Source organism: Geotrypetes seraphini, chromosome 13 (assembly GCF_902459505.1).
Source record: "Geotrypetes seraphini chromosome 13, aGeoSer1.1, whole genome shotgun sequence".
Taxonomy (NCBI): Eukaryota; Metazoa; Chordata; class Amphibia; order Gymnophiona; family Dermophiidae; genus Geotrypetes; species Geotrypetes seraphini.
In genome coordinates this window covers 79,685,317-79,710,576 of record NC_047096.1, presented here as the reverse complement: position 1 = coordinate 79,710,576, position 25,260 = coordinate 79,685,317, and the positions used below count along the sequence as shown (strand labels likewise).

Below are 25,260 nucleotides of genomic sequence, written 5' to 3'. Positions count from 1 at the left end.
CACAGGTGAGAGACTAAACAGAAAATTCTTCCAAAGTACTGGGAGTTACACTAGACTCAAACTTAACCTACAGCACACATATCACCTCTGAAGTGAAAAATATTCTTCTTTAAGATGAGACAAGTAGACCAATCCTGAGTGAGACTAGTTTCAGGACAGTATTACAATCTGTCCTAATACCCTACCTGGACTACTGCAACTCACTATATGGTGGCATTGCTGGAAAAAAAAAAAATGCAAGAGACTTCAGCTACTACAAAATACGCCTGCAAGACTAATTCTCAAAAAGAATCAATACGAGAAGGTAAGTCCACTATTAGAACAACTACAATGGCTACTAATAAACAAGAGAATCCATTTCAGGATAGCCTGCATGGTTCACAAAGCGATCTATGAATAAGACTCAAAGGGACTAACATCTGATTTTAAAGACCCACACTGCTTCTTCAACTCGTGTGTATAAAAAGCTCCCATCACCTCAAAAAGTATGGCAGAAGAAGATGTTTGAGGCTACCTTTGCATACCAAAGTCCCCTCATTTGGAACAAATTGCCAATACAACTAAAATAGCCTACTACATACCTTGACTTCAGGAAGAAACTAAAGACATACCTCTTCTCCCTATAACCATTCTCTTATCTTCCACCCCTTCCTCCTAACAAGCATCTGTCACTCTAAAAATGCAGTTTCCAAAACTTGATCTAAATCTTATAAGAACATAAGAGTTGCCCTACTGGGACAGACCGAAGGTCCATCAAGCCCAGTATCCTGTTTCCAACAGAGGCCAACCCAAGTCACAAGTCCCTAGCAAAGATCCCAAGGAGTAAAATAGATTTTATGCTGCTTATCCTAGGAATAAGCAGTGGATTTCCCCAAACCATCTAGGAAAATATCGAAACCTGTTTTAAACCCTGTTAAGCTGTTTTCACATTCTCTGGCAACAAATTGCAGAGTTTAATTACATGTTAAGTGAAGAAATATTTTCTTCAGTTTGTTTTAAATCTACTACTTAGTAGCTTCATCATAAGCCTCCCTTGTCCTACTATTTTTGGAAAGAGTAAACAAGTGATTCACATCTACTCATTCCACTCTACTCAGTATTTTATAGACCTCTATCATATTTCCCCTGAGCCATCTACTCCAAGTTCAAGATCCCTAGCCGTTTTAGCCTTTCCTTAAGGGGAAGTCATCCCATCTCTTTTACCATTTTCTAATTCCACTATATCTTTTTTTAGATGCAGCAACCAGAATTGCACAGATTATTTGAGGTGCGGCTGCATCATAGAGTGATGCAAAGGCATTATATCATTTTCATCTTTGTTTTCCATTCCTTTCCTGATAATTCCTAACATTCTATTTGCTTTCTTAGCAGCCGCCACCGCACACCGAGCTAAGGATGTCAACATATCCTGAACAATGACACCTAGATCCTTTTCCTGGTTGGTACTCCTAACATACAACCCTGCATCACGTAGCTATAGTTTAGGTTCCTCTTTCCCACATACATCACTTTGCACTTGCTCACATTAAACATCATCTGCCATTTTGATGGCCAGTCTCACAAGGTCTTGCGATTTAACAACTTTGTGTCATCAGTAAATTTAATTATCTCACTAGTTATTCCCATCTCTAGATCATTGATAAATATGTTAAAAAGCAACACTCTCAGCCCATACCCCTGGGGAACCCCACTATTTACCCTTCTCCATTGAGAAGGTGGACCATTTAAACCTACTCTCTGTTTTCTGCTTTCAACCAGTTCTTAATCCATAAAAGTACTTTGTCAAATGCCTTTTGAAAATCCAAATACGCAATATAGACTGGCTCATCTTTATCCACATGTTCATTCACCCTTCAAAGAAATGTAGTAGATTGGTGAGGCAAGATTTTCCTTGACTAAATCCATGTTGGCTTTGTCTCATTAATCCATGCTTATGTATACAAGTATGTTCTGTCATTTTGTTCTTTATAATAATCTCTACTATTTTGCTTGGCACCAACATCAGACTTACTGGTCTATAATTTTCTGGATCACCTCTGGAACCCTTTTTAAAAATCAGTATTATGTTTGGCACCCTCTAGTCTTGCCGTACCATGCTGGATTTTAAAGATAAATTACAAATCACTAACAATAACTCTGTAAGTTAATTTTTCTTTTGGGGAGGGGGTTGTGAACACTAATTTTGTTTCTACCAATTTATGAGCTCCATTTACTGAATCTAGCCTACAGTGGTTAAGACAACGTAGCCAATTCATAGAAACATGACGGCCGATGAAGGCCAAATAGCCCATCTGCAGCATCCACTATCTCCTCCTCTCCCTAAAAGAACCCACTGCCAAGACTCTCCAAAAGCGAACTGTTCATCTGTCTTACTCTATGTGTTGGCAATACTTACTATTCTTTGCAGGAATACAGGATTACATCATGATAATACTAACATTAATGACCCTTGTCATAGGAGCTTCACTGAAACATGGCCCATGTTGGGTCCTATAATAAACTTTAGATACCAACCCATTTTTTTTCATTTGTCTTGGTTTCCTGTGCTCTGGGTTCCCTCTCTTCTGTTTGAAATGTCCTCTCTGTGACAGCCTTGGTCTTCAGAGTGTCTCATAATTCTCTTCAGCTGCCGTCTTGGGATTGACTATGAGGGTCATCAGCCAGGTCTTGAGTGGGTAGCCTCTGACACCTGCAAGGGAAAGAGCAGAAAGGATATTAATAATCATGCACTTTATGATGTGGGGGTTAGCAAATCACTGCATTAATGGTCCCAGAGGTTTGCAAGGCTGAATGTTACATATAATGAAAGTCCTCAGTGGGAGACAATGAGCAGGTTAGTGATTGTAAGGGTGTGAATGGCTGTTATATACCATTCCCTGATGATATAGCCACCCTCAAAGCGCTCATATAGGCCGAATGTGACAGAATGTAGTAGGCATCCTGACAAGTGCCTGGGTAGCAAGTATATATGTTATGATATTGGAGGCATTTCAGAATGCTTTCATGTTAAAGGAATGGAAAGTCTTTCTGTGGCCTTACATGACCTGTTTGCCTGCAGTTGGTCCTACAGCTATGGAAATGCAGCCAACGACCCCAAGCACAGAGGGAGAGTGCGTCAGCTCATAGAATTCTGTCATAGTTTGATATGATGCTGCTAAGGTTCAAGAGAATATATTGAGTGTCTGTCCTGATAAGCCTGTTGAACTAAGCAATACTGTATGAGATGACTGGACAGATAATGCTTGCTGTGTCCCTGAGGGATCTGGTGGTAAAGAATGCTAGGGCTGAAGTGATCTTCAAGTGCACCAGGTATACCGTATGCACTCAAATATAAACTGAGATTTTTGGGCCAAAAAATGGCCCAAATATGGGGTTATCAGTTTATATTCGAGCCTCCTTTGGATGATGGTGCTTTTTTCCTCCCCTCCCCACCCAACGACCAACAATGCTACTTTCTACCCCTCCAGAAGCACGGCACAGCTATCGTCCACCCCCTTCCCAATGCCCTACACTTCTCCCCCCGATGACCAGCACTGCTATCCTCACTGATGACCATTGTTTATGTTTCATTAAAACTTGTTATACGCCTGTTCATATTACAGGTCCAAACGGTTTACAATAAATATTCAATATAGAAAAGAACTCCAATTATAATACGATAGACCCCAAAATAAGAATTAGATCCCATTCATCCATAAAAACATACCATATAACCTAAAATGAACCTGAATGTCCTCTAACCATTAAAATCTCAAGATTCATGTTGCAAGATCCATTCCCCTTAATAAATATGCTTCACAAAAATAAAAAGGTTTTAGTCTAGGCGTAAATGCTTGCATGTTTACCTCCAATCTCAAATCGTGTGGTAAATTATTCCATAATTGGGGACCAATAAAATAAAAAAAGCTTTATTTCTTGTTGATTCCCACATAGGAAGGACCAGCCTATTATCTTGAATTGATCTCAATATTCTCACCAGCATAAAAGGCATGTTTGTGCTTCCTAAAAATAAGTACCCTCTTATAAACTTAGGGCTCCTTTTATCAAGCCACACCAGCGGGGTTAGCGCGCGTGACTTTTAATCATGCGCTAACCCCCGCGCTGGCCAAAAAACTACCGTCTGCATTAGCGGCTAGCGCAGCCATCAGTTTAACGCACGCTATTACGAGCCCTTACTCTTATATTGTCTTAATGTCTCACTTAGGATCCTTCTTCCTGCCTCAAAAAAATGTAGATTATTGCTCTAGTGTTGACATTTCTGGGCGATTTTCAGCCAGCGATAGGCAGTGTGGTAATCATCCGGCGCTGACCCTGGATACTTAATGCTGGGTGGCATTGGATATCTGAATTTTCACTGGCCGACTAGTGCATGCCCAGTTAAACTGATATTCAGCACTAACTGTGTATAAGCTAGCGTATAAAAGGAGCTATGGGAGCTATTTATGCAGTCCCATCTTGTGGTTATGCATTAACTGCAAATATTCAGAGGAGATAACCAGTTATCTTCTGCTGAATATTCAGGGATAGCCAGCTATTTGCCATTTAACCGGTCAGTAGTCGTCGCCGACTGGTTGAATCGTTTTAAATGACAGGCATTCTTTTTTTATATATATATATTGCTCCTGAAACCTTTTTGTTTCAAACTGGTTGCAAGCCATACATCTAAGCTGCCTATAGAATATAGCCTCTTCTTTCCCTTTCCACAGACAGGGAATCTTTACCATGGACTTAAGCCTCTCCATCAGCTTCTGTAAATCACTCTGTGCTACAAGGGTACTATTTCTGGCAAAGTCATTTGTCTCCAGATGGATTAGAACATCTATTTTAGGATCTATACTTTCTTCCTTGAATGTACTTAGTTTTTATTTCTGTTAGCTGAGGATTCAGGCACCTGCAAGTGAAAGAGCAGAGAGTTACACTAGATGATTTTCATCTTTTTGTATTCCAAAGTTAACGCCTCTAATAATGAAATATATTTATGTTTGTGATATGCTTACAGGCTCATAATCAAAACATTTAAACATCCAAAAACCAGCCTAAATCAGTACTTGGACGTCCTGATAGCCTGGACGTCCAAATGTTGATAATCGAAACCAACTTTCTGGATGTCCAGTAGGACTTCCAAGCCGCTGAATGTCCAAAGACTAAAGGAGCATGTTGAAAGGTGTATTATGGGTGAGTATCGGGTGGGCTTAAACCTGGATGTCCTGCAGCGATAATCAAAGCTTTCCCAGGACGTCCAAGATGGAACTTACTTAGACCTGTTTTACATGCGTCTAAGTATTCCAAAGGTGACCAAACTCACCCATCCAGAAAGTTGGTTTCGATTATCAACATTTGGACGTCCAGGCTATCAGGACGTCCAAGTACTGATTTAGGCTGGTTTTTGGATGTTTAAATGTTTTGATTATGAGCCTGTAAGCATATCACAAACAAAGAGGTAATGGATACTGATTGTTTTGGGACATTAACTCAATTTTTGGAAAAATTGGTTCACTATATTCTTTCTAACACGAGAGAGGATGCAATGATAGAACACTGAAATGTCTATAGGGGCTTGTCCCCATTAGCATTTATTCCACCTTGTTTTTCAAGGTTCTGAGCACCTCTCAGGTTGAAAGTTTATATATTTAAGTGAAGTTGACTTTCTTAGTTCTTCCTTTTTAGTTTTGTTGTATGATTCTGCTCTTTTGGGAGACATAGTTTTAAGTTTGACCCAGTAGTTTTCATTGGGCACCTCAAAATACCACCAGGCCCTGCCTAGGCTGATAGCGCCCCTAGTGGACCACTGGTTTACTGCACTGGGCGCGCTGCTCGATAGGGAGTCCAGCTCTACAGGCAAGGTATTAAGCAAACAAAAATCAAAAAGGAATCATGAAACCAGTCACACATTCAATACTGTGTCTTCAACATTTGCAGGATTCTAATTCAGGTTTCTATATTCATAACAGTTCAAACAGAATGGCAAACAAGAAAAAAAAATACAAAAAACTCATGGCAAAAATCCTTCTCTGGGCCTCGACACTCGTGCCTGTTTTTGGGCATGCCTGTGGATGACTCCTTCACTAAAGGAAAATACTTTCTTAAGGTCTGTTTCTGGGTTAGGAGGACCCTGAGAACGTGTATTGACAAGGCCCTCTTTAGACCTCAAACACTCCTCCATCCCAGCCCAATCCTGCCCCAATATCAGCTCATAAGGAGCTCCAGGTATCAGAGCAACAGACACCCTGTATACCTTGTCCCTGTGGAGACTAGTGGTGGGTCTAAGAGGGTAATGTGGACTGTCCCCATGAATATATTTAATGGACACCTTCCCCCCTTCAGAAGAATCCCTCTCACCTGTGAACACTTTCTTCCAGAAGCGCACCCCCAGAATACTGGGATTTAAATGTGTATATGCCAATAATCTGATCATTCATGCGCATTCTTGTGTTTTGGTGAAATGCAGCATGAACTGCAGTCCTTGAGAAATTAGGTAGTAAGTAAAATAGAGGACTTTCATGTTTAGGGTTAGCAGATGTCCAGGTTTCCCCGGATATGCCCTCTTTTTGAGGGCTCCATCGGGTGCCTGGGCAGCTACCGGTATTTTATTTTCTCTTTTGTCCAGGTGGCAATGGCAAGAAATACACGTGGGGCTGCTCTGCTGAGGCTGGTGCTGTCGGCTGTGCTGGTCCTCTGCTATTTTGTCTTTGTGAATTCCAAGCCTCATTCTGGTGCTCCAATAGCCTCTCCCAGTGCTTCCAAGTCTCACTCTAGTATTCCAATAGCCTTTCTCGGTGGTTTTAAACCTCACTTTGGCTTTTACCACCCATTTCTTTTTGTAGCACGTTTCAGAGCAGTTTGTGATGAAAGCTCTCTGAATAGGTAATGACCTTTTAAGTATCTGTTCTGTGTTCCTTTCATCACATACTCCACACTGTCTTTCTTCCCCTTGCCCTGCATCCATTCCTTCTCCCTGCAGCATGAGCTCCCAGCTTTCCTTCAGCATTTACTTACTGTAATAAAAATCCACCCTCCTTCCCCCACCAAAAAAATTCAAATTACTCTTAATCTGAGTATAAAGTAATTAAGAGAAAAAAAAAAGAAAAACCCTCAAACAGTTGTCCCTGCCACTAAATAAAGCAGAAATTAACATGGCAGTAATTTTATTTCCTTGCAACCTGCCCCCCACCCTCCCCAAATGTAGCATTTAAATGTTTTCTTTAGGATAGATTAGGAGCCAGAGCTAGTACAGAGTATTGAATGTCCTAAATAAATCTTCAGCTATAAACCTGAAAAATAGAGAGAGGCAGGTTTACATTTGAAGATTTGTTTAGGACATCTAATACTCTACACCAGCTCTGGCTGCAAGGGTTGCCAGGGAGGCTCTGTTGTTTGTTCAGTCAAGGGCTACAGCATTATAGTAGAGTAGGAGACAGTCTGGGATGAGGCTGTGCTGTAAAGGGAGGGAGGTGGGCAGAGGAACAGCACAGCTGACAGCACGTGCCTCAGCAGAGTAGCTCCGTGTTGGAAGCTGCAACCAAATTTTAGGAGCTGCTTTATAAAATAGACAGTACTGAAAATTTTGGTGTAATAGCATCAAGAGTTGCCAAGGGTTAACCATCCCAAGATTGAAGGCCTAAGAGTGAGATTTTTCAGACAGCATATCCAGGATATAAATCTAGAATTATTTAAGTTTAGCATTGCTTTGCAAATTAATCAAGACAGCATTAAAATGACATTGGCTATCCTTTGGAGAATACAGAGGGCCAGATTCTCAAAATTCACCATGCATTTAACAATGGACACTTAACCAATCCTAGCCGGTTTAGCATCCAAGTATTTTACCTGCTGATTCTCAGAACTGCTCACTGTGATCTTTTCCATGCTTCCTAACAGCCTCCGATTGTAAATGTAGTGCAAATGTAGTGCAATGACATTAATATTAAAATGGTAGTACAATGAGGTAATCTATATATATAAAATCGGAGGTATGTATGTGTGTATGTATGTATGTGTGTGTGTGTGTATGTGCCGCGATCACGCAAAAACGGCTTGACCGATTTGAATGAAACTTGGTATGCAGATCCCTCGCTACCTGGGGTGATATGTTCTGGGGGTCTCGCAGCCCACCTGCACACGTGGGCGGAGCTACAAACAGAAAATCAGATTTCACCCATTCATGTCAAAGGAAAAAATGTAAAAAGCTGCCATTCTCGCAGTAATTCCAACTACCTGGGGTGATATGTTCTGGGGGTCTCGCGGCCCACCTGCACACGTGGGCGGAGCTACAAACAGAACATCAGATTTTGCCCATTCATGTCAATGGAAAAAAAGTAAAAAGCTGCCATTCTCACAATAATTCAAAAACGGCTTGACCGATTTGAACGAAACTTGGTATGCAGGTCCCTCACTACCTGGGGTGATATGTTCTGGGGGTCTCGCAGCCCACAACTCTATGTTGCTTGCTCAAGGGTGGGTTCAACCAACAATTTATATGTTGTTGCTCCTGGAGGTGAAACTAAAAATGTTGTTTATAATCACGTTTTGCGTTAGTTGTATTGTATTCATTTTGTCAAATATTTCACATTATAATTTGAATATTGTACATTTTATTAAGCTGTAAAACAATAATTTCATTCACCACTATAAAGTATCTTTATTTGAATCCATTTACAGTGTTATTGCTATAATTAAATACCCGTGCAACGCCGGGGCATCAGCTAGTTAATATTAAAATTCTCTGAACTTTTTGCCAGCTTTGTACAAGCAAAATTTTCTGGAAGGGTCTGCTCTGTCATAGCCTTACTTTCATGTCAGTGCCTGAGCGCTGATTGGCTTAGGCTCTGACAGGAAAGTGAGGCTTGACAGGGGCAGTTATTTTATTTCCTTGCTACCCCCTTCCCCCCCACACACAAATTTTTTTAAAAAGACCCCTGATTTTTCCCTCCCACTAATTCCCCCCCCCCATCCCCAGGACTTAGAAAAAATATGTAGCAGGAGGGATGCCCACTCCCTCCTGCCATTGGGATTCCCTGCTCCCAACAGCTCCCCACTCCCCCCGTACCTTTAAATTGAAGGATGGCAGGAGGGATGCTTACTTCCTCCAGCCAGCAGGCCCGCCTCTTCAAAATAGCATTTCCCTTCTTGGTGCATCCTGACATGCACTAAGAGGGGCCTAAAGTCCTGATTGGCTCTGGCACAACTGACAACCTGAACCAATCAGAGTCTTAGGCCCATGCCCAGTGCATCCTGGGATAGGAAGGGGCCTTAAGCACCTGAGCCAATCAAGGTCTTAGGCCCCTCCTAATGCATCCCAGGAAGTGGAAGGCCTGCAATTTTGAAGAAGCAGGCTGGCCAGCTAGAAGGTGAGGCATCTCTCCTGCCATCCTTCAATTAAAGGTATGGGGGGTCGGGGGACCTCAGTGGCAGGAGATAGTGGGCATCTCTCCTGCCAATCTTGTACCAGGAGTGGGGTACTGGGCAGCAAAAGATGAGGGGGGGGTGTCAGCGGGAGGGGGAACTTTTCCTTCTGTTGCTTGCCCTTCTGGTCAATCATCTGAGCTGGCAGGACTTAAGGAGACATGTGGCTCAGTTGATTGGGGCAGGGAGAGCATCCTTGTCAGGAGAGAGGAGCTGTACTTAACGATTATTCTTCTGAACAAGCTCCAGGCACAGTCTTCCCCCCTCCCCTCCCCTTTTACCGGTGATTCTCCATACAAATAGTGTGCATATAATTTGCATGTTCTTATGTTGAGAATTGCCAGTAAAAGAAAAATCAGTCCTACTACGGCTACTACATCGACTCGCCTGATTTTACCAGTGAGTTTTCAGAATCCAGCCAAAAGTATGGAGCAATTTGGGTACATTTTTTAAGCTGAAAATTGTGTTTCAATCAGTAGTTAAAAGTATGTACATTGGTTTCAGAGCACTTGAACTTGCAGAAAGGTAAAAAGGAAGGGGAAGCACGTAGTAGGTGTTCTCAGATTTCTTCCTACTAGTTGGACTACTCGGTTTACTTCTTTAAGGCTTCCCTCATGAAAGCAGTGATCATGATCAGTGCACTGGTACTGAAGCTCTGATGAGTGAGAAATAGTATGCAAAGAGTGGGAGAGTGAGAAAGCACTCCTAATGAGTGAGACTTGGCATCTCTGTAGCATAGATATTGTGAGTGATCAAGGATTCTGGGCTTCAATGAAGCTTGCAGAGAATTATAAAGCCAGCTGAGCCCAAGTGCAAAGCAAGAAGGAAAGATAAAGATTTATAATAAAAGGTGCCTGTCTGGCTTTGCACATGCAACAAAATTCCAACTAAGTCCTTTACACTTGCAAGCTCATAAAGAATGACACGGAGACCGAATTTGTCCCCATCCCCATGTCATTCTTTATGCAGAGGGAAGAATCAGAGTATGAATGAACACAGCTACTGACCCTCAAGCCTTACTTTGAAGAATGCTTGAATATAAGGACTGAGGTTGAAACAGACACTAAAGAATGACACGGGATGGTTTCCTGCGGTTATCTGCAGGGATGGAGACAAATTATGTCCCCGTGTCATTCTTTATGCAGCCTTCCTCCTTCAAGTGTAGGTCACGTTCACTCTGGGACTGGGGTTTCTTGGGCCTAACCTATCTCCCTAGGTACTTCAGCTTTGTTTCCCTTGAGGTGGACTGGGTAAATACCTACCGTCCAATATTCAGACCAAGGGAGATAGCTGGCCCATAGTACACGCTGAAACTGGAAGATCAGGTGACTGGCATTGAATGTCCAGTTTAGATTTGGCCGGCCAAGACATAGTTGGCTAAGTCCCAGCTGCCAAAGATAGACTTGCTTTTTAAGCAGGTCTAACTGGCAACTGAACTTAACTGGCAAGCCACTGAATATTGGCATCGACCAGCTATGTCGTACAACATGAACGCTCACCAGGCTATCTGCCAAACAGGATATTCAGCGGGAGACAGCTCTGCAGAATATTAGTGGATAGCTCACTATGTGCTATTTAGCAGGCCGGGAGCCATTTCCGGCCAGCTAAATAGCACTGAATAATAGACGCCTCCTAGGGGAGTATTCTCAAAATCATCATGCCTTTAATGATGGTTGCTAGTTCGGTTCCAACCAGTTTAGTGTGGAAGTATTGTACTGCCAATTCTCAAAAAAGGGGTTGGAGGACCCCAGCAGCAGGAGGGAGTGGACATCCCTCCTGCCAATCTTGTACAGGGTTGGGGAGGGGACAGGCAGCGAAAGACGAGAGGGAGTGTCGGCGGAAGGGGGAACTTTTTCTTCTGTTCTGTTGCTCGCCCTGCCAATCAACTAAGCTGGTATGATTTGGGGAGACCTGTGGCTCAGTTGATTGGGGCAGGGAGAGCATCCTTGACAGGAGGGAGGAGCTGTACATAGCGATTACACTTCTGAGCAAGCACCAGGCACATTTCCTCCCCCCTTTACTGGTGATTAAGCACCTGGGCCAGTCAGAGCCTTAGGCCCCTCCCAATGCATCCCAGGTGAATTTTGAAGAGGCGGGCGGGCCTGCCGGATGAAGGGAGTAGGCATCCTTCTGGCCGGCTTTGGACTGAGATTTAAAACAAACTGGAGAAAATATTTCTTCACACAACGTGTAATTAAACTTTGGAATTCATTGCTGGAGAATGTGGTGAAATCAGTTAGTTTAGCGGGGTTTAAAAAAGGCTTGGAAAATTTCCTAAAAGAGAAATAGGCCATTATTGAGATGACTTGGAGAAATCCACTGCTCATTCCTAGGATAAGTAGCATAAAATCTGTTTTACTACTTGGACTCAAGCTAGGTACTTAGGACCTGGGTTGGCCACTGTTGGAAACAGGATACCGGGCTTGATGGACCTTCGGTTTGTCCCAGTACGTCTTTTCTAATGTTCTTATATCTCCTGTTGACCTCCTTACATGAGGGAGGAGGAGAAAAATGAGGATCTAGAGCTTCACGAGAATAAGGGTCTGAAAGATGTGATCTGCATTGTGCAAAACCTATGTAAACAGATCCTGATGGATGGCTATGACCCTGCCTGAACAGAGCAGGGCACACAGACCTTTGGGAATAACAAGTCAAGGGACATAGCAGTGCTGTCCATGAGATACTCTGACAAAGATGGAGTATTCCAGAAAAGCAGGTTGATAAACCAGCTGAAGTTTGAGGAATTCCCCGATTCAGGTGTTCTAAGACATTTCTGCATTCACGTTGGCAAAATACAGAGAGATGGAAAATAGCGATAAAAGTACTGGATGAGGAAAAATAAAGTACAAATGGCCATTCCGTGTCTGTATCTACTTTACTATTGAGGGGAAAACCTTCAAGGCTACCCATCACAGCATGACTTATATTCAACTCCAAGTTAAAATGCTCTTCTTTTACAAATAATACTGTACGAGAAGAAAGCACTAATCATGCTAATGAGTATCATAAACCAATAACTGTGATTAATTAGCTTCCTTTGGCCATCCATCAAACAGTCATTGATTTTACAGCGGGGATTGATTCCTGGTTTTATGGGGTTTCCACAGACTGATGAAGTGAGTTTAAGGGGTACTTCAAAGGGCGTTAAAAAGAAGAGAAAAAAAAAACACGTAAGCAGCAATCAGTTTAAGAAAATAAGGCGAGACAGTGCTGGAACATTTGTAAGCCATGCTCTGAACATTTAAAGTCACTCATCCAGCAGTGGCTCCCTGTCATTTTCTTTTCTTCATCAGCAGAGCCGAGCCACTGCTGTGTTAGGATCCTCCCGGACAACCCTTCACAACTGCTTTTGGAGCGTCGGCAACTGAGCTGTGTGCCCTTGGAGCCAGGGGTCTCTCTGACTCTGCCAGCACACTCTTCCTTTTAACAGTTTAATAAAAATTAGCATAATTGACAAACATCTGTATGATCCAGAGTGGTACAATTTGGCACTTGCAAACGAGAGCTTAAACATTATTGCTAGGAGTTTAATGTTGTTTTAATTCCTTTTGGCTGTGTGCAATGAAATAAACTCTCAGTGATGAAAGTTCTCAGACAGATCAAATTTACATTCCCTCCCCCCCCCCCCCCCTTTTATGTGCATTTTTGACTTCCTCAGCAATTCCTCAAAGTAAAATGTGTTTTAAAATATTTCTTGGTCTCGGGAATGGTGAGGGTGAGACTTCAATCCCGGAAACAGGATCACAGTGCGACTTCTGCAGGCATGTGCAGAGAATCACTGGGACCCTGGAGATGGTGTGAGTTGGAAGAGTAGCCCTAATGGTTAGAGCAGCGGGCTGTAACCTAGAGAAGCCTGGTTCAAATCCCAGCTCCTTGTGATCCTGGGCAAGTCACTTAACCCTCTATTGCAGTGTATCGCAAACTGTTTGTTTGCTTATATCTCGCCCTTACTGAGGGCGGGTTACAGACTTACATACAAAATATAAAATTCCGTCAAAACATACATACATAATCAAGAAATAGATATCCCCACAAAACAGAACAAAATAATACCAAAAATAAAATATAGGGCAACCAGCACCTTGTCATCATAATCTCTTCTTCATTAGTAACATAATCTCAAAGGACAGGGACACTAATGTGCTGCCTGAGATTTCAAGTCTGCTGCGAGATGCTGGGGAGGAGGCACATCCTGTAGGCAGTCAGCCGCCACCAGTGTCTCTCCTCTTCTGCACGTGTCTTCTTTTGCAACACACCCACTGGCAGCTCAGGGCCCCATGTGGAGGGCCTCTGAGCGTGTGCAGATGTTGACGCGATGACATCATGCATGTGCATGAAATGTGGCCATCGGCTTAGTGTACCGCGGTGTGCAAAGTTTGCGAGACACTGCTCTGTTGTCTCAGGTACAAACTTTGATTGTGAGCCCTTTAGGGACAGGGAAATACCTAGTGTATCTGAATTACATCACTTTCAGGCTTCCTGGTGGTGTATAAAAATTTTTTTCAAAAAGTACACTGCATGAAGGCAGCACTGTGGAAATATAATCTTGCAGAGAGATGCACAGCCATGCTGGGATGGGAAGGGGAAGATGGACTGCAAGATGGTGCGGAGGGCAGTCCAGCACAGCTTTGTAGGCAAGTAGGAGAGAAATACGCTATAAATCAGAGCACATGTGTTAAGCATTTGGTATATTTTTTCAGGAGTACAACATGTACAGCTGGTGGATTGGTGAGCTGAATGGACAGATTGGGATTGTTCCAAAGGAATACTTGATGGCTGCTTTTGAAATGAAAGAAGTATGAACTAAAGGTAGGCATGCTGTTAACATTCCATATGAAAGTGCCTCAGTAAAAACATTCACTCTCCGAATTCTCCAAGCTTGAACAAAGTAGTTGTCTGAAAGATCTTAGACAAAGTCTGGGTCCTTGAGAAATATTGAGCACAAAGTCTAAAATAAAAAGTAAACCAGAGTTGGAAATTGGATGGAAAAGAGAAAATACAAAAACCTAGGGCTTGTTTTATGAGGTATTTTTCTGTTCTGTACCAGTGGGACAAACCTACAATGAATTAGCCCCAAAGTGTCAACAAGAAATCATGAACAAGCTGACTTGGTTGAGAGAAAATGCTGACCTGTTGTTTTCTGTCTGTCATTATTATTATCATGATTTGTCCCTTAAGCACAATACCTAAGGGTCTGCATTTTGCAGTACATTACAGGTCCCATCTAAAAAGGTTCCTATGTAGCCTCAGAAGAGCATGTCCAACATCAGCTTTGTATAATTCATGTTGGGTCAATAAAATGAAGGAAAACATGGAAGGAGCCCATTTTTGCAAGTGGAATATTAAGGTCTGCCTCTGCAGTCTCACAGCTGCATTCTCAAGAGTTTGGCTCTCTTTGCAGTCTCATAAATGTATTTTCTGGATCTGTCTCTCTACTGTCTCGAGTGCATTTCTGGGTATCTGCAAATCATTGCTGTCTTCGAACTCACTGCTCTGTGCTATCATTTTTCTATAAGCATCATGTAAAATGTGGATTTAGTATAGAGATTTACAATTTTCATTATCCATCAACCATAAAAATTTACAGACAGAATTTTTTGTTATCTTTCAGAATTTAGGTTATAAGCATCTGTCCTCTCACATGCCATCAGTAAACTTCGGTGCTTGAAATGAATTCTTCTGGGATGATTCTCAGTTCCATGGTATTTTATGGATCCAGCAAATTCATCTGGTTGGAGAGACAGTTTTGAATATGTGATATCACTGAAATTCATCTGACAAAAGATTTCTATTGAATGTATTTTCTTTCCTTTTAAAAGTCTTATATTTCTAAAATAGTCCTCTATATTGTCTCATCTTTTGGAGAAAAGTTGATTCACACTTACTAAAAATAGTTACTTTAAGAGCCTATAATACAATAAAATCTATATAGAACTGGGTCTGATTGCTTTTTTGCTAAGGAGTAAAGGGGGCATTCATTGAAGGCCATAGCAAAAAGCCTAAATTAATTCTTTGCATTGGTCATTCTCAAGAAGGTACTGGGGAGATAACCTTCACCAGAAACAATCAGTAAAGGGTAATGATTCAGAGGACTTGAAGTAAATCACAGTGAACTGGAAAGATGTAATAGAATAAATTGGCAAACAAAGAGTAGCAAAGCACAGGACCAGATGGCAAACATCCTAGAAGTGTAAAAGAATTTAAAAAATTAATTTAAATTGACTATGGTACGTTAGGATTGGAGGGTGACTGATGTAACTTTCATTGTTTGGAAAAGGGCTCTAAGAGTGATCTGGCAAATTACATACCAGTCATCCTGACATCAGCCAGAAATTATTCTGAAGAGCAAAATTTCTGGCCATCCAGACAGACACAGAACCAACTTGGAATTAGCAAAGAGAAATTGTACCTTACAAATCTGTTAAGTTTTCTGAAAGGATTAATAGACATGTAAACAAGGGTGAGCCTATGAATATAGTGGGTCTGATATTCAGCCAGCGACAGACAGCATGATTAAAGCCAGCTGTTGGCAATGACCCAGAAATTAAATGCCGCACTGTATGTAGCGATTAGCATTAAATTTCCACTTTCATTTTTGGCCACTAGAACTTAACCAGTTCAGCAGATATTCAGTACTATCCGGTTAAGTTCCTAGTGGTTAATGGTAGGTTTGCTATTTACACAGACTATTTTAAATCACTAAACCTAACGCTGAATATTGGCACTAACCAGCATATATCACACAAGCCGTGAATATTCAGCAGAGATAACCAGCTATCTCTTACTGAATATTTGTGGTTAGACAGAAAAATGAAATTTAAGCAGTCAGCAGCCACTTGAGGGCCGCAATCCAGTCTGATTTTCAGGATTTCCCCAATGAATATGCATTGAAAGCAGTGCATGCACATAGATCTCATGCATATTCATTGGGGAAATCCTGAAAACCCAACTGGATTGCGGGCCTCAAGGAGGGAGTTTGAGACCCTGAGTTAAATAGAGCTGGATATTGGGGAGGGGGGGACGACTGTATCTGGATTGGCAGAAGGCAGTGCTTTTTTTCTAGGAAAAAGGGTGCTGGTACTCACACACAGGATCAACTTTAGAGGACAGGGTGACTGTCTGTAATTCCGCACCCCCCTCCCCCAGTAGCCATGGCCCCTGCATATGTAGTTAATTCCACCAATGGTATATAATTGTTATTCTTAGAGCAATCAATAAACCTATTCTAGTATTCAACCCTAAGATATATCACTTCATTCTTTCTTATTTCTCATATAATAACTCTGTTCATACTTTCGTCTCATATATCATGCTTCTGAAACCTCAGATACGTCTCTCCACCGCCCAACATACGTTTCTTTCAGCGGGGAGTCTCTGGTGTGAAGCTCCTCATAGGTTTGAGCATTAAAACATTTTGATTGTTTTTTTAGTTTGTTAATTTTTACTTTTTTATATATCAACTTATCTGAATGGTTGCAGATTATAGATCTTTAGAGCTTAAGCGTTTCCTACAGCTGGACCTGACATGTTTCGCCTTAGCTTCGTCAGGGATCCGCTTGCTGCCGTTGTCATCCAACTCTTTATCTATGTAGAACATATGAAAAGGCAGCATTGCAAATCTTACACTAGTCCCTACAACAGTGGTGTAGCCAACAGATAGATTGGATGGGCATACATTTCCTCCACACTCTCCCCCCCCAATTCCTCTATGAAATTTAAAAATTAAGGGGCCAATATTCAAAAGGTTTCAGTTATGCATAAGAGGCTTCTGCCCGGCTAGACCCTGCTGAGCTAACCTTCCAGTGATACTACCACTGAATGTAGCATGTGACTGCCCAAGCACTGTCCGCTTACTGGTGGAGTGGTCTGGATGCAAAACTTGGGCACAGCTGGCAGTTAACTGATTAGTGATGACATTCAGTCTACTAACCCAGGGGTAGGCAATTCCGGTCTTCGAGAGCCGGAGCCAGGTCAGGTTTTCAGGATATCCACAATGAATATGTATGAGATGGATTTGCATGCACTGCCCTCCTTGAGATGCAAATCTATCTCATGCATATTTATTGTGGATATCCTGAAAACCTGACCTGGCTCTGGCTCTCGAGGACCAGAAATGTCTACCCCTGTGCTAACTGATTAAGTAAGCGGCTAAAGGAGGGAATAGGACTTGTATACCGCTTTTTCTGTGTGGTTAGTGATTATTCTACGGGGAGACTTTTCCTGCGATTAATTTGGTTTCACGTTTATTTCTGTTGCGGTTTGATTTGAGACCTTTACAAATTAGGGACCCCTGATGAAGGCGTGTTAATTTAAACGTGGACCGTGTCGGGTCCCCTGGTTTATACAAAGGGGGTGACACTAACCACAATATATATTTATTTCAATAAACCTAGCCTGCAATGCATCTTGTACTCCTGTCTGCAGTTTTTTCTTTGTTTGTTACACTAGGGCAGTGATTCCCAACCCTGTCCTGGAGGAACACCAGGCCAATCGGGTTTTCAGGCTAGCCCTAATGAATATGCATGAGAGAGATTTGCATAGGATGGAAGTGATAGGCATGCAAATTTGCTTCATGCATATTCATTAGGGCTAGCCTGAAAACCCAATTGGCCTGGTGTTCCTCCAGGACAGGGTTGGGAACCACTGCACTAGGGTTACCAGATTTTGCCTTGAAAAACAAGAGGATGTGTGGCCCCGCCTCATTCCTCCCCGGTCCTTCCCTGTTCTGCCCCAGCCCTGCCTCATTCCACCCCCAACCCTGGCCCTACACAAACCTTGTTACTTTGAAGCTGCCTCTGGAGGGCATCTATGGATGTGACACGGTGATGTCACACGCATGCGCGGATGACCTTCAAATCCAGATTCCAGCCCTAATCTCAACGCTTTTAAATACAGTATTCCTCCCAAATTCACAGGGGTTACGTTCTCGGAGTGACCGCGAATGTTGAGAAACCGCAAATATCGGATGAGTACTGTAATCGACACTCCCCCCTCCTCCTCCTCCTCTCTTGCTCCGGCCCCGCTCTCTCACCGGCACCAGACAAAACACAGACCCAATATCTCCCTCAGGTCACAGCAGCAATAACCGTTTTGCCCCAGCCCTCTCACCTCCCTCCTCCCCGCACCAGCCTCTGGCATGAAAACAAAAACTCCTCTTTCCACAGCGCATGTGCCCCGCCTCTTCCTTCACAACTGCACAGTTTAGTGAAACGCTGTTGGAACCGCGTGAGCCCCCATAGGCTCAAAACCTCACTGTCCGAAGAGTTTGACTTCAAAGTTCGCAAGCATAGGGGAGGCAGCAAGGCGCCTGCATCATGGAAGGAGTAACAGCTGGAGACGAGCAGCAGATAGAAAAGTGCAAGGAGGAGGTTTTTAAAGAAAAAAAAAGAGGGGAAAAGTAGGGGGTAGTCACACTCAAACTTCAAATCCACAGGGGAGCAAAGATTCGGGGGAACAGTCGCTCAATCCTGTTCATTAGTTCAGAAAATTACTGAGTCTGTGACTTCAGAACCATGAATTTGTGAGGATATACTGTACCCGGACAAAGTGCCGAGTTTTGAAAAGCTGTCCGGACGCCTGGACAGTCCTCTAGAATGAGGACATGTCCAGGTAAATCCAGGCGTCTGGTAACCCTAGGTTACACAATCAAAGCGGTTTACTTATTTTATACCTGGGGCAATGAAGTGTTAAGCGACTTGCCAAGAAAATAAGCTGCGGTGAGAATCAAACTCACAGTTCTGAGGAAGCTGCTCTAACCACTAAGCCATTCCTCTACTCCTGTCCTAACTGTATCTGCCCAGCTAACTGGGCACCAGTCTGAATATCGGCTGGTGCCCAGTTAACTTCCAGGTGATTGCATGTATCCAGATATTTAATGTCAAAGGTCAGATATGAACCAAAATTAAATATCTGGCCTTAATTCAGCCTGCAGCCATCAGCAGCTTAAACACCATTGATTGCCATAGACTAAATATAGGTCCTAAATACCTTAGTTGGCAAAGATCCTCAAGCTCTGCTAGATGAAGACATCATGAGCCTGCTGACCCATCAGCAGCAACACTATGGCACCCCCTGGCATGCTAAGTTCTCACACATATAAATTGAGCATGCCTGCAGTGCTGGTGTCAGTGATTTGGAGCATTTTCTGAAAGGGATCGATAAACTGTGGCTGTCTTTGGTGGGCTTGGAGACCCTACCAGCTACATGAATGGTGTGCCTGATCTGTGCTTTTAACACACATGCACATTGTGTTGAACACTACCAGCACCTCCGGGCCTGCTGGTAATTTTGAATCGTTAAAGGTCGGTGCTTCATTTTGTGCAACACATGTCTGGGCATCGCCTGGAGTGATCATTTTAATATTAATAAGCTCACTGTACATTTCCATAGTATTCTCTGAGGCTGCTAAGAGGCATGGAAAAGACCACATAGAGCCATTTTGTGCATCGGAAGTTAAGATGCGTGTACATTAGATTGCTTAGAACTGGTTTAGCATCAAACGTTAAAGCATGGTAAATTTTGAGCATCAGGCTGGCTCTGAGCAAATTAAAACCATTGATAGCTATTGAACATTTCAGCTTAGTTTTGCTGAGTATGGTCCTCAGTGGCTTAGACTACTGCAATTCTATGAGCCTGAAATCTTTATAGTTGATCCAAAGTGCAGCTGCCCACTTCATCACTGGCTCATCCTGCTTTCAACATATTACATCATATCTTAGATTTACACTGGTTACCTGTCATTAATTACATTTAAAATACATTCATAAAGTATGGCAACTTATCCACCATTTTGAAGATTTACATATCTAATAGACCGTTGAGATCTAAAAAGGCAGCATTTTTTTTCAAGCTCTTCCTTATATAAATTGCATTTTGAGGAGACCATGAATAGCATTTTCTAGATCACTGCTCCCAGTGAAAAGAATTGGCTTCCGTCACACATCTGTTCACCGACTGACACAGCTACTTTTAAAAAGCATCTGAAAGCTCATTTGTTATTTTATTTTTTTACATTTATATACTTAGGGGATCCTAAGCGTTTACAGTGAATAGTGATCAGGTACTCTAAGCATTTTCCTAACAGATTCACTTAATAATGATTTAGGCACATATAGACTGATCAGGATCTATTGAAGACAGAAGGATGAGATTAGTTGATATATCATTGACAATGGCTTAAGTGAAGGATAATGAGCACCAAGTTAGCAATACTGCCTTCTTTTTGGAAGATGAATTAATGTACTGTCTAATTATGTATTTGTCATGTCGTATTTATGATTATATCTTGTAAACCGCTTAGGTTTAAGCAGGTGAGAAATTTTTTGAATAAATAAATACTATCCGCTCCAACTTCCCACTCAGTCTCTTTAGTCCACATTCTTTCTGAACCCCAAGTCTTTGCTTCACCTCCTACTCAATGTGAATCCATGCTTTCTTTCACAGGCACAAAGCTGTTCCTTGATTTTTCTCCTCCAAAGTCTCTAACTCCCCATTCTTCCCTTGCTTGCCTTCACCACCATCCATACATTCACTCTGTAGTGCTATGTCCCCCCATCCCCATCCTTTCTCTGCTCTCCCACCCACATTTCAACATTTTTCTCTTTTCACCCTATCCCCGATAACCTAGGCTCAGCACCTACATCTGCTTCATATTGGCTCAACCGTACCATTATCTGGAATCAAAATAGTCATTGTTTGAACCACAGACTCTGGATCTATGGAGACCTATGTGGTTCCAACATCAGTTGTTTGAACCTCATGGAGCTTGTGCAATTCAGATGCTGTTTGAAGCATTTAGGGCTCCATATGTACAAAGTCCTGCAGTATAAATAGTGAATGTTTTGATCACAGAGCTAGAGGAACCAGAAGCTCTGTTAGTGGCAATGTTAAAATAAAAATAAAAGAAAGTTTCAGTGGAAGAAAAGCAGCAATGGGGTGGCTGTTAGGACAGGAGTGGTGTATTTAGCCCTTTATTTGGCAGTTGCTCAGAAGCAGCATGTGTTTCCTATGGCTCTTATGGGAGATCTGCATTAGAGAATGACATGGGGACAAATTTTTCCTCATCCCCTCCGGAACTCATTTTTCCTGTCCCATCCCCGCAAGTTCTTTGCCTATTCCTGCAAGCTCTGTACACTGTGTGGTTAACAGGAATGGGGCAGGGGCAGGGACAGCAACAAAACTCACAGGGACGGGAAAATTGAGTTCCTGCGGGGGGGGGGGGGGGAGGGGGAGGAAATAATTTATCCCCATGTCATTCTCTAATTTGCATCTCCAAATGCCTGTTACTTGGCACTATTGCTCTTGTTCAAAATCAAGTTACATAAAGCAGCCGTTTCACCATCTGCCAATTAAAGGGTTAGACTAAGTACCTTCCCCGAATTCTACAGGAATAAAATGAAATATCGAGAGAAGGGAAAGTAAGGGATAAGAAGGGGTGGGAAGAAAGGGAAAGAGAAAAAAGGGAAATAATCTGAGGGGGGGTCTTCTTTTTCCCTTATCATATTTTTAGGAATGAATGTTTTAGGTCTTTCCTATCAGTTGCTGACATTTCTTTCCTTAAAATTATATTTTTATTGTGAACTGCCTGTACCTTCTGGCTAGATGGTATATCAAATTTGTAACAAACTTTAAACTACTATTGTGCAAAACACTCTATAAACACAAACTAAAAAAGGTTTAAGGATGCCTGATGCAGGTACATGCTGAAACACAGCTATTGCACTTGTATATGAAATCAAATAAAGTTTCATCTCGCATGTAACTCCTATGAATTTGTTAACACATCTCCTTGGCCATTTCCACTCTTTCTGAACTGTGAAATAGCTGTGGAGACCGGTGGTTCTTGCTTCTTTGTGTCATGACTCAGGCACCAGAAATAGCCCTTCAGCGAGACTAGAAAAGCAGTTTTCTGTCCTGTGGGCCTCGCTCTTTGAAAACCAGCCAGATGGACCAAAAAGGATGGCAATCCAAAATTATAGCCCAATGGCTTTATTTTACAGTCCTGTGCTGTATCATATCCCCTCTTAGCCGTATCTTCTCCAAGCTGAAGGGCCCTAACCTCATCCTAAGGAATAACAGAAAATGCAACAGGGCCATGACTAGGCTCTGGTTCTGGGAATGTTAAATTTGCCACAAGTGGACCCACCCTACTATCTTCTATCTGTATAAACGCATCTCAGCTCAAAGCCGGGGACTGGGACAGGAGCTGTTTCCCACCCATAGTGATGCAGCGCAGGGAATGTATATACACTTGGTTACTAAGGTTGTAAGACAGAGATGCTTCGGGTGCTCCCTGCTCTGAGTACTCTAGGGCCAGCAGAAAGGGACAGAGATGAGTGTGAGAGGATTAAGAGACAGAAGAAAAGAAAGGGGATGAGGCATAAGAAGAAATAGAAAAGGGAAATGAAAGAAGGGGGAAAGGAAGACCAGAATATATTGCAGGGATTTAGTGGAAAAGATTGTGCCACATCTTCCTCCTCTCCCAGGACCATATGCTAGAAAAAGCAGAGGATTGGATTATTTGCCCGAGAACCTTGCTCCCCATTAGAGAATGACATGGGGAAAAATTTTGTCCAATTATATTACCTCTAAATCAGAACCCCAGATGGACAAAAAACCACCCCTCTGCAACACTAACAGGCTTTAATCACACATACACAAGCCAATCACACAACAGGTAGCAACAGGGAAAAAGAAAGGTCGAGAAAAAGCCTCAGTTCAGCTTCATCTGGCAAAAAAACAACACCTTTCAAAACTAACCCTGCACTCCAAAATATAGAACAAGTAGAGAAAGCACTATGGTAGCCTGCAGGGAGATGTTACAAAACACACCGGGACACACAGCCCTGTCGTAAAAAAAATGGGTAAATCAGCACTGTAGCAGAGTAGTCCAGGATTCAGCATGGAACACAGCAAAAAAAAAAAAAAGAGAACAACTTAGCTGCTTCGGCATCCAGGATCTCTCAGTCCTTCATCTCCTGGGCCCTGCAGCCACTGAACCCCATCAAGCTCTTCAGGATCTCATACCACTTCACGAATCAATACCAATGCCAGAGGGGTGGTTTTTTTGTCCATATGGGGTTCTGATTTAGAGGTAATATAATTGGAGTTTAACTGACCCTTTTCCTGAGAGTATATGTATTAGTGGGAAAAATTTTGTCCCCCATCCCCGTCCTGTCCCCGCGAGCTCGGTCCCCATTCCCGTGAGTTCAGTCCCCTACCCGTCCCCGCGAACCATCTGATTCCATCCACACAAACCATCTCCCTTCTGTGTTCCTATTTTTCCCATTTCTAAAATCTCCCCTCTGTATCTGTATACTCCCTCCTGTGTCCGGCATTGCCCCCCCCCCCCCCCCCCCCCCCCACACGTGTCCATATACCATCCACATGTATCTCCCCTTTATGTCTCTGTCCCTATTCTCCCATGCACATAATTTCCCCTCTGTTTCTGTTACCTTTTATTCACAGAAAATTATTTTTACAGACTTTAAGGATATGCCAGTGTTCACTTTTACTGATGGATGCCAACCCTGAAGGAAGGTATAGGCAAGATATTTGGTCCACAAGTATCACCTGCAACATGATTCTTGAACTTGATTTTTAAGTATTCAAGAGGGCTAGCATGCCAAGAATTTCAATTTTCTTAAATATCACTGTGGAACAATTACATATTAGGAGATTTTCAGCTGTCTGCATACAAAACCTTCCCTTCAAATTCCACAGCTGCTACTGCAAATGGATAAAGACTCATAATATGTTTACTTAATTACCAAAGTTAAACTAGAGTTTCTTCTTAAGTTTAAGATCTATTCATTGTGCACTACTGTTTCTGAGGTTAGTAATCAACGTGCGGTCTCCTTCTCTTTCTTCCCATTTTTCTCCCTCCCATATCTCTCCCTTTCTCTTCTCGCCCTCCATCACAATGTCCATTCTCTCTCTCCCCTTCCCACCCAATCCTAGGCTCATCACTTTGTCCTCCAGTTTATCATTTCCCCCTCTCTCTCAATTACCTTGGCTAACTTAAGGATTCCAGGAGGCCTCCATAGTCTGGCAATTCTCCTCACCACAATTCAAAGTCTCCATCCTTTCCTCTTACCTTCCTGGTTTACTTTAAAAAGCATTTCCCTTCTCATGGGGTTACAGGTGTGGCAGCTATTCTGAGATGCTGCCTGCAGTTGCCCTGAAACTTTCCTTTTTTCTCCCAGTGGCTCGCTTTCAAGTAACCCGTTTAACTCTGTAACTCTTCTGGAAATGTCCAGATAACCTCTTATGTAATCCGCCTTGAACCGCAAGGTAATGGCGGAATAAAAGTCACTAATGTAATGTAATGTAAGTCGCACGCAGCTGCTTGAGTTGAATCTTCTCCTCGACACAATTTCCTGTTTCCGGATGCATCAGAGAAGATTCAACTCAAGTAGCCGCACACAACTTGTTGAAAGCATGCCACTTGAAGAAGAAAAATGAAATTCGCCACTTAAGGTGAGGGAAAGGAAGGGCGGTGAATGGCCTTGTCCCAGTCCCCGCAGGTGACCACTAATTTTCTCTCCCCATTTCGACAGGTTACCCATGGCTAGCCGCGGGTAACAGCCACCGTGTCATTCTCTACTCCCCATCCCCCTCCTTCCATAGCATGTACAATGATTAAGAAGGTCAGATATGGCTATGATTACTCAGCAAACTCTTCATTTCAGGGATGCCACCCTGACCAAACCACTCCATGATTCCAAATGCCCGTGAGTCTTCATATGAAAATGTTGGAGTCCTCTTTCGTTTATAAAATCAAAAGGGAGTGTTATATTTGTTTCCCCCTGTAGCTCTACATTCAGAGGTTGCAAGATCAAATCCCAGTGCTGCTCCTTG

At 42.6% G+C, this 25,260-nt stretch overlaps 1 protein-coding gene across 3 annotated transcripts in view; it reads left to right on the top strand.

The window, feature by feature from the left end:
• Positions 1 to 15,341, top strand: part of SKAP1 (src kinase associated phosphoprotein 1) — a 524,527-nt gene extending 509,186 nt beyond the window's left edge. For all 3 annotated transcript variants that reach the window (XM_033918069.1, XM_033918068.1, XM_033918066.1), the window contains 2 exons: positions 14,103 to 14,211; positions 15,014 to 15,341. In XM_033918069.1, the coding sequence (XP_033773960.1) occupies positions 14,103 to 14,204 (102 nt within the window). In that variant the 3' untranslated portion in view covers positions 14,205 to 14,211; positions 15,014 to 15,341. The remainder of the gene's footprint in view (positions 1 to 14,102; positions 14,212 to 15,013) is intronic.
• Positions 15,342 to 25,260: the final 9,919 nt, after the last annotated feature.